At 39.3% G+C, this 9,347-nt stretch overlaps 2 protein-coding genes across 2 annotated transcripts; both read right to left on the bottom strand.

Annotated features, from left to right (window-relative positions):
* Positions 1-63: 63 nt before the first annotated feature.
* On the bottom strand, positions 64-4,256 carry LOC131789530 (uncharacterized). Its single transcript, XM_059106678.2, has 2 exons — positions 3,762-4,256; positions 64-2,320 (listed from the first exon to the last, which is right to left on the bottom strand). The coding sequence occupies exons 1-2, from the start codon at positions 4,035-4,037 to the stop codon at positions 614-616; spliced, it is 1,983 nt and encodes a 660-aa protein (XP_058962661.1). The 5' UTR covers positions 4,038-4,256; the 3' UTR covers positions 64-613.
* A 1,352-nt stretch (positions 4,257-5,608) lies between these two features.
* LOC131789527 (5-hydroxytryptamine receptor 4-like) lies at positions 5,609-9,167 on the bottom strand. Its single transcript, XM_059106676.2, has 2 exons — positions 8,628-9,167; positions 5,609-7,600 (listed from the first exon to the last, which is right to left on the bottom strand). Exons 1-2 carry the CDS (start codon positions 8,952-8,954, stop codon positions 6,485-6,487), a joined length of 1,443 nt encoding a protein of 480 aa, XP_058962659.1. The 5' UTR covers positions 8,955-9,167; the 3' UTR covers positions 5,609-6,484.
* Positions 9,168-9,347: the final 180 nt, after the last annotated feature.

The raw sequence follows: 9,347 nt of genomic DNA, 5'->3' as shown, positions 1-9,347 counted from the left end.
ATTTTTGAAGATCCATTCCTGAAGTAACTGCTTGTTCTTTATGAACAAAGCTGGCTACTTTCGAATAAATTTGGTTTAAAATCGTTAAAACCTCTAATTTTATAGGTTGTCATCCCTTATTTACGTGAAAGATTTTACCAGGCAACAAACAGAGAAATCTTCCAACTGCAGAATTTTGGGGTATTCGTATCCTTACATTTTTGCTTATCCTATCTTGTTCATGGTGGCTTTTTATTTCATCGTGGTGAATATGATCACTCAAAGCAGCCTATATCTATAAAGACCTTAAATTGCACAATTTCAAGATCACCACAAAAAGATTACAGAGAATACTCTGAATAAACTCTCTACCGACTTCTCTGTCAGCGTTGTAATAAACATTCCAAAGTAGCGTTTGAAGCAGACTTTCTTGTCACATTAAGTCCATGAATGAAAACAGTGAGTAATATGCAACGCGAACACGCCAATTTTCGCGTCTTTTGCCTGGTCTCATCCATGTGTCACTCTCGCTCATTACTAAAATCACTTACCCCTGTTCAAGGGCGTAGGTGTTAGTGAATGTGAAAAGCTATTAGTGTCTTCATCAATTTAATGTGAAAACGTAAAACTGTTTTCAGGCTATTGTTGCCGCTCTTGGTCGCGCACGACGCATCGATATACGAGCGTTTAGCCTTTTACAGCACTTCATGTGGTTGCTAAAAGCTGTTCTGATATGTTTACTTGATAATGCGTACACAATAGGATTCAATACACACGACAAGTACACCAACCACATGGCTATTCGGTACACCCACAGAGGGGTCTTGGAGGAAGGCTGACAGTTATGCACCATCATGTACGGACCCCAAGATAAGAAAAAAACCATCACGAGAATGAACCCGATTTTAGCCACCTTGTACTCGCGTGGTACGACGCTAACACGAAGTTTGCTTTTAAATTTTGAAATGGCACGAAGTCGTAATAAGGGAGAACTAATTTTCTGCGTGGTAGGTGCTTTAAGTAATGTGGGGTTCTTGTCAGATGCGTCATGCAACGTTCCAAAACTGAGAGATCGCGAACGAGATTTCGGCCGAGAGATCAGCTCTGGTAAACTTGCTTTCCTACCACGGACGGGTTCATCCGGATTGACAGGTTTAACAAAAATAGGCATGGGGGTGGGCGGTAACTGAAGATGGTTAGGACTGGTTTTTGAATTCCACGCTTGTTTCGACTCATCTGAAAACTGTGACGTTTCATTGTAGTTTCCTGAAGACCTCTGATTTGGCAAAATAACTCTGTTCAAAGTAAACGGGACTGGAATGTTTAAGTCAGGGCTTACAGCAGGAGTGGAAGCGCTGGTTACCGTAAAACTAATTGAATGAGAAGGCATTCCTTCCTTGATTGAATCAATGGTCTGGCGCAATTCTAAAGAGCTACACGACTTTGGCTCTGGAAAAGTAAAGCTTTTTTCCTTCAGCATACAATAACTACTCATCCTCAGCGATCTGTGGAATTGTTCTCCTTCCAGGTCATGCGGGCAAAAAAAAGGTGAAACTGTTCCTGGTACGAGCTCACTGACAGAAAATTTCACGCTGACAGAGCACGATCGCGGTCTCGCAGGCTCATTATCCGCTTCCTCAGCTAACTTCATTCGTAAGGAGAAAGGAGGAATATTCTCGTCCGTTCTAGCGTGCTCGCATCCTGCGGAATACGATCGAAACTTTTTGTCTTGATGTCTGTCTGGAATCTCTGACTTAGAAGATTCTCCTTTGCATCCAAAAGCTCGTAAAGGTGCAATGAACTTTTCCGAATTGTTCTGATCTACATACTTTTTGAATCTACTTAAATTACGTTCTGTATGTTCTTCATCAAGCGCTGAATTAGAGAGAAACGAGTCTATTTCATGTCCCGTGATTTCAGCTTCTCGTACACACGTGCTGTCCCGCTGCCCGCTTGCGCCACTGGTTGAAACCCTCCAATGAGAAACTCTTTTTGCATGCTTACGCACAGACGAGTATATCATACCATAAGTGGAAAGAAGAGTTACTAAAGGTATTCCGAGAGCTAAAACAGTCATGAATCCGTATAATTCACAGCTACGATGCCATGCAGGAGAGCAGTGGTTCGTTCCTGGGTGAAACTCGTAGTTAGTGATCAGTGGCAAACAAGCGAGAGACAGAGACCCTAACCAAACCAGCATGAGCATGCAGAACGCTCTCCTCGGGGTTAGCACATGCTTGTAGCGCATTGGTCTGACCACTGCTAAGTATCGATCAGCACTGATGCAGCATAGAGTTGAGATGGATGCAAAGCACAACATAGTACTGGAAATTCCATTCATCTGTAATTAACAGGCAAATGATTAAAACGGTATTTAGACCAAGCTGCGCCTAACAGTGCAGTTTTTTATTTTATTTTATTTTATTTTTTTCGACGCTCTTCACTTCATTCGAATTTTTACATAATGCAAGTAGTTGCTCGCGCAAAATACACTTTGCGTATCGACTAACGCATAGCCAAAGTGTGATAAACAAATTTCTTCAGCTTGTTGGATTTCCTAGAGCTTACGCGCTGGAGCTCCTTGGTGAACAGACTCAGAAAGTGGCACATAATGGCCCTTCATTTTATTCTCTATAGAATTGGAATTTACACAGTTTTATGTTGCCATGAAACAATCAGGGTCTTCGAATCCGTCTCTTTGGTTAAAACAAAAGCCGTATAATCTCGTTTTCGTTAAGGAAATGTGATGATGAGATTCTCTTACTTCCTCTTTGCTCCCGATATGAATATTTACCTCTAGCGATGCGTAGGATTCGATATCAAGCAATACCTGCCTCCTACGGGATTTTCAAAAACGATTTTAAGTTATCAGTAATAAGATTAAGCCATTTCCTTTCGCCTGATATGTCATGAAGTGTTTTATCTCAAATTAACAATCGAAAACATGGAATTCGTGAGCGCCGCTTTTGAATAAGGTAAATTCTACAAACCATTAGGTGCTCAAATTTCCGTTTCTTGAAAATGAATTTTTTCGCTATTTTGTTTGTTCATCCAGAGATAAACTTTCGTCACGAACATAGGATGACAATATAAACGAGTTCCCTATTTGCACTGACTAAAATGACTAGTATCTAATCCGCAGACATCCTTTTGGATTACTTCTTTTTTTTTTCTTTGACGTCAAAATCTGTACGGCTAATCTCAGTTAGAAAAATGAAAAAAAAAATCTCTTTTAATTTGCATGTTGGTGAAATAATTTTCAGGCAGTGAAGCGATTGAATATTTATGACAAATTTCTGTTTAATTTCTTAAGTGTAAAAAGTTTTAGCACTTCTCTATTTCTATAGTCGGGTAGACCATCTCTGCTTTAATTTGCAAACTTTAATTTTTCACTACCCACGGTCACCTATTTCCTTTTTGGGTGCAAAATAACAACTACAGACCAAAGCAAATGAGAGAGTTAAACAAAGCAGAAGAATTCTTTTCGTTATCATACAAGTCCCTAACAAAAGGATGTTTACAATTCAGTTTTCAAACATACTGCTGAAGGCGATTTTTCCCGTGTAGGTCTCATCGCAAGCAGAACTGACAATGGTAGAAAAGAACGCCTTACAGCTGGCTTGGCATGACTGGTACATTAACAAAGTTTTCCCAGTACTAGTAAACTACTGAAATAATGAAAAACGTGCTCCTTTTTCCGACTGGGAATTCCATTATTCAATATTTTGTTAGCGAAGAAACTGTGAAAAGCTGATTAAAATTTTAAAAAAAATTCCTCTCACCTTACAAAGCGATGAATCAATGGTCCAACCCAATCTTTTAAACGTTACCAAGCTCAGTGGCATCACAAATATTGCCATTAACGCGTTAGACACAACCAGGTTTAAAATGAATATATTAGTGGTGATCTTCCTGAGATGTTTGTTTCTGCAAATAACATAAACTACAGAAAAGTTAAGTACGATGGCTGCGGCTATGACAAATACGAGAAAGACTTCTTGAACGAAGTGTAAAATAGACGAAGTAACGGGGTCATCTTTCTCAGTAAGCTCCGCCATTTGGCGGCGAGTGCGGCAAACAAAGTTCGTCGGCCAAAATCAACTGTAAATGTCTAATGCTCGTTTTGGCGTAGAATACTGTTGAATATTGACGGTTTTTGTTGAACAAGCACTTGAAAGGATATTTCCTGTAACTAAACGAGAGAAATCGTTTTATGACTCGAAGGTTTCCGGGAGGAATCATTCACCGATCAATGGTCTTGTTGTAACAATTTTCAAAAGAACGCTCAAGATTGGCTACCGATAATAGCAACTTGTCATTACGAAACAATCATTATGCCAAATGTGTACAATCTTCAGGAAATCGCTATCTCTAATCTGAATATTTCAGTGTCTAATTAGCCGCTGCCAAAGGATGCTAATAACACCGTCGTGAAAAGTTTACATACTCATTTTGCAGCAAAGGAGAAAAACAGCCTTGCTCAGCCAATGACATGAAACTTAATGTAATTCAAACATAGTTATTAGAGGCCTATTTTTGGCCTGTTTTTTCAGACTGGTAAAAGTGCCAATTGTTTATATTTTAGAAAAGAAAACAAAAGCGGTAACATTTTGAAATGGTAATGAATTTGTGCGATGCGTTTAAGTCAATAATAGTCTTTCCCTTACAATCAGAGAAGGTGAAAAAAACACTTTAAAATAGAGAAATGAGTTTATACTTTTTTCCAATGTAAAAGCTTGGTACTGTTAGTATTACTGATACAAAAGTAAGCCACTGGTTCACCGGCAATAAAAGCGGATTAGAGGTCACGTGACCACTTTAGTGTATTGTGCCGGCAAGTGTCTTTGCCGAGGAGGAAGTTTACGGCGAAATCGTGTTTTATATAGGCCAGTTTTTGATCCTCCCTCATCTTAAAAATGAAAAATAACTGCATTTGTGAAAACTGTACATTAATGCGCCCCGATTTTTTTTGCATCTATTCATTTTAAAAACACTTGTCGGTCAAATATTTCTAAATTCCCACTTACATTGTAGAAAAATAAACGGCTAGACAGATATCGATAAGGCACAACTTCGACTTCCTTGCTTTGCCGATGGGAAGTAGGACAAGTAGAGTTCTGGTAGAGATGTCTAAAAGATTTTAAATAAACCGGACTGTGATAAAAATTAAGCACCAACATTATGCCTCCATGCCGAAAATTGAGCTATAAGCATTCGGAATAGCAGGTCGGCTTGTTTTTCAGAGTGGACGGTGAAATGTAGCTTATTTTGTCGACCCTTTAGATCAAAACATCGGTTGAATTAGAAAATAAAATAGTGTTTTCAGAGTTAGTGTGGATAATTTATGCGCATTTTGACAACAATAAAATTACTCTTCAGAACTGTTGTAGCTATACTTTACTGCAAACATGTCCAAAGGCATTAGGTTATGTGGCTTGCGTCACTGATATAGAAATCACGCTTGGGGCACCGAGACAAAAATAGTATTTTCAGAGATAGATAACTGCGTGTTCATATGTAAATCAACTGATAACTAAATTTTGAGTCACAGTTAAATTTAAAAATTTTCTATTAGGATGATACAAAGATAACAATGTTTTGTAAATTACAAAGAGGAGGCGAGGTCAAAACGGAACAATCAACAAACGAAGCCGCTGGCTTTACGTGTTTCAATCGCGACGGATCTTTTTTTTAACATATCACTCTGACTATCTTAATGTGTACATTATATTTTTTTTCCTCCTCTCTGAAGGATACAACGTAAGTGGAATTTGAAACTACAAATGTTGTTAGGGGATTTGAGAGAAATGGGATTTGACTAACATTAAGATTTCAGTCAAGTTCGAGGTGAATATTTTGGACAGTGCTCGACGAAGCTCTCGAAGAAAATACTTGCGCTCCGTGATTATGTTCAAATGCTTTGCATTTTTGTTTTCGATTGTACACGAGTCCTCCAAGTTGTCACAGACTATTTTGTCTACAATATTGGCTAGATGTATCCTACATATTTGTTAAATTATATCATTTTCATTTAAGTCACAGCAGGAGTACAGTAGTTTTTTGTGGCTAAGCTATAGAATACTGCACCCTAACAAACACAGTTAATATAGGTCATATCTTTTTCCAATTGCCTGGCAACTGTAGTTAAGTCATTTGAAAGTAATTCGTGTATTACGTTAGCTCAGCTAAGTATTTGGGTCTCCCATCAATCATGTTGGCAATAAAGGCGTTTCTCAGACATTTAAAAGACTCCTTCAGTTCAGTCGAATAAAATTAAATTGTTCAGAATTCCTGAACAGATTGTAGCTGGGGAGGGGGGGGGGGGGTGGAAAGCGATAAGAAGGGGAAAGATAAGCTGGGACAGGAGGGTAGAGAAAGCGTGAGAGGAAATATTGGCGGTGGAGAGATGTTCATCGCCCCTCTTCAAGACGTGTCTTTGTGACTATACCTTCGATGCCGATAAACGTTTGTCCAAGCAAATATGTTTGAACGTGGAGAAAAATATTCAGACTCTTTCTGACATGCGAGGAGTCGCTCGCTGTTCTACAGTCCTCCTACACTTGCAGCACAGAGAAAAAACCGTGGCGAACATCTGTTGAAACTTCATTTTCACCGTAGAATTGCCCAACGCATAAGCTATAGGATTCAAAACCCCGTTCATGAACACAAGCCACATTGTCAATCGAAACACAGTTGGTGGAGCTTTTACTCCGGAGGAACAGATATGCACGACCATGTAAGGTAACCACAAGACAATGAAAATAAACAACAGCAGCACACCAGTCTTTGCTACTTTGAATTCTCTGGATAACGGTCGTTGGTTGCGCCTGCGTTTTCGCGGCCAGAATTTTCTGAGCGTGTTTGTAACGTGAATTAAACCACGTTTGCTCCGCTGGACATCTGAAGGCTCGTTGCTGCTGTTTGACTGCGCTCCATGGTCACAAGTGTTAACAGACGGCAGTTCAGTTGCGAAGAGTACTTTTTCGCCTTCTTGCAAATATAAACCACTGACCACGCCAGTTTTCGCATTCAGTTCAAATTGCTTGGCACAGCTGTCTAACTCTGAAAGGTTTGCCGTAGAGCTACATAACATTTGCTCATTTGCAGCTGAAGAGTTTAGCTTGTCGGCCGTACTCGAGGACTTGTCCTCATTCGATGAATTTTGAGTCGAGTGTGGCTGTACACTCCCTCTTTGTTTCACAGAAATCAGTTTGCAATTATTGTTTTGAACCTTTGGTCGCGTTCGCTTGACAGTGGAAACCTTGCGCGCGTGTCTACGTATGACGAAGAAAATACGAATGTACGTGAACACCATGACAGTCATTGGAATTCCAAATCCCACAACTGCCAGATAGATGTACAGGGAACACTCTGATGTCCATACTGGTGAACAGTGTAAAGTCCCCGGATGATACTCGTACCTGGACCAACCAAATATGGGAAACGTGGCGTACAAGAGTCCTTGTCCCCAGACCACTAGCAAAGTATACCAAGCACGTTTGACCGTGACGATGATCTTGTAACGTGTTGGCCTGGTAACTGCAATGTATCGATCAAGACTTATACAACAAAGAGTCATGACAATCGCAACACTCGACACAACACTTATGAAACCATTTGCCTGAAAATAGAGGAAGCATCTGTTACAAGATAAATTATAGATACAAAGAAAATTTATTTTATTGATCAAATACAGTATTTCTGTGTACACCGTTGCCTTAACCCTCTGACACCCAAGAATGATTGGCTTAAAATTTCTCCTTACAGAGTCACCCTTGAATCAAGTGAAAGGGTCATGAGAATAAAGGAAGTGTATCACCAACTAAAGAAACTCTCGATTGTTAAACAAATTCTCCTTGTCAGCACCTTAGGAAATGAATGGAGAATATGCATACTGATGTTAGGTAGCAAAGTGTTGAGGAAGTTTTACTTTTCGTGTGCTGCGTAAATATAAGCAGATTCAGTACAATTTTCAAGTCAAGCATCATCCCTAAAAAACATACTAACAATAACTAAAATTGATTTTGGAAAGAAGGAATCTTGTTCGATCATAATTGATGTAGAATTTCAGTTGGGAAACAGTCAAGAAGATAGAGAGTGCAGAGAGACGCAGGTTGTATTGTTGCCAGCTAAGATGGTCCCAAATACGAGCTTCTAGTAGACATGGTCCTTTGTGTTACGCACTGTCACTTTTTTCGAAGTCTTACCATAGTTGCGGTTTTTGTTTGTTTGTTTATCTTTGTTTGTTTGTGTGTGGTGAAAACTGTAAAATACAGTTTTACCTGTTCAGCAACAATTGGTCGGCTAAGGTACGCTAAATTTCCAGTTTACAATGGCTCGCCCATCACTTACTACTAACACCGTAAGGACGAGGAGAAAAAACTTGGTTGCCACACACAAAATTAGTTCATTCAATATTCGAGTTATAAAAGCATTTGCGGCAACATTGCATTCAAATAGTTAAAAAATATATTTTGCAGCGATTTGCACTAAGAAAAAAACTTAAGTTAACTGATTACTGATCTCTCGTGTGGTAACCATGTTAAATATTAAAAGCGTTTCGCAACAGAACTGCAATGCCTCGTGAAAACTATTACATTGAAACATGTTAAAATTCAAATTGATTCCAATAATATTGACAGTCCTACCTGGCAAAAAAGTTTTGAATAAAATGCATGTTCATCTTCAACGATGGTCACCAAGCTAAACGGAATCACACAGGCAGTCAGTAACAAATTAGCGATGCACAGGTTTGCCACAAATGTATTAGTCGCCTTCTCACGTAGTGATTTTGTTCGCCAGATAATCGCACAAACGGAGAGATTTAACACCAGCGAGACCAAGAGAACGATTGATAAACCAAAACCTTCAAGAAGACGAGCTTGTGACCCGAGTCCAGGGGCCGAGGTACTGTTCTTATCCATGGAGGTTACAGTTTGAAAGTATCTGCTGTAATTAGCTTTGTTACAGTCCATGCCGTGTTCAAAATAAATTTATAACACTGTATCAAGCCTGTTATTGAGCAATCCCTGTGACGTCTTAAAGCGGGTCAAGTGCTGAAAGCTGTCAACACTTTCAGGTGAGAACAAATCCCCTCGGTTAATACGAATAAACCTGTTTTTATACGACACCGCTAATTAAAAAGAAAAAACAGGACAAAATTAGAGGGGAAAAGGGACGTGATCAAAGCTTTCCTCTGTTCATTATTTGCGTTGATCAAATCTTTGGTAACCTATGCGTCTGTTGACCTTCCACTGTTGACTTTGTGACATCTGTACCTCTGTTTAGATTCGTAACAATTTTCAGTCATTCAGTCTGGGTTTCTTTTGTCGCCGCCTGTCAAAGTGTCAAACAGATTCATTGTAGGA

This window comes from Pocillopora verrucosa, chromosome 13 (assembly GCF_036669915.1).
Source record: "Pocillopora verrucosa isolate sample1 chromosome 13, ASM3666991v2, whole genome shotgun sequence".
NCBI lineage: Eukaryota > Metazoa > Cnidaria > Anthozoa > Scleractinia > Pocilloporidae > Pocillopora > Pocillopora verrucosa.
This window is presented reverse-complemented; position numbering and strand designations above follow the sequence as displayed.

Excerpts from the sequence above, each read along its gene's own strand:
- LOC131789530 (XM_059106678.2), bottom strand. The coding sequence starts at position 4,037 with ATGGCGGAGCTTACTGAGAAAGATGACCCCGTTACTTCGTCTATTTTA. Across the intron at positions 2,321-3,761 it reads TTGATTCATCGCTTTGTAAG|ATGAATGGAATTTCCAGTAC; the intron begins GTGAGAGGAATT and ends TGTTAATTACAG.
- LOC131789527 (XM_059106676.2), bottom strand. The coding sequence starts at position 8,954 with ATGGACTGTAACAAAGCTAATTACAGCAGATACTTTCAAACTGTAACC. Across the intron at positions 7,601-8,627 it reads ATTCAAAACTTTTTTGCCAG|GCAAATGGTTTCATAAGTGT; the intron begins GTAGGACTGTCA and ends CTCTATTTTCAG.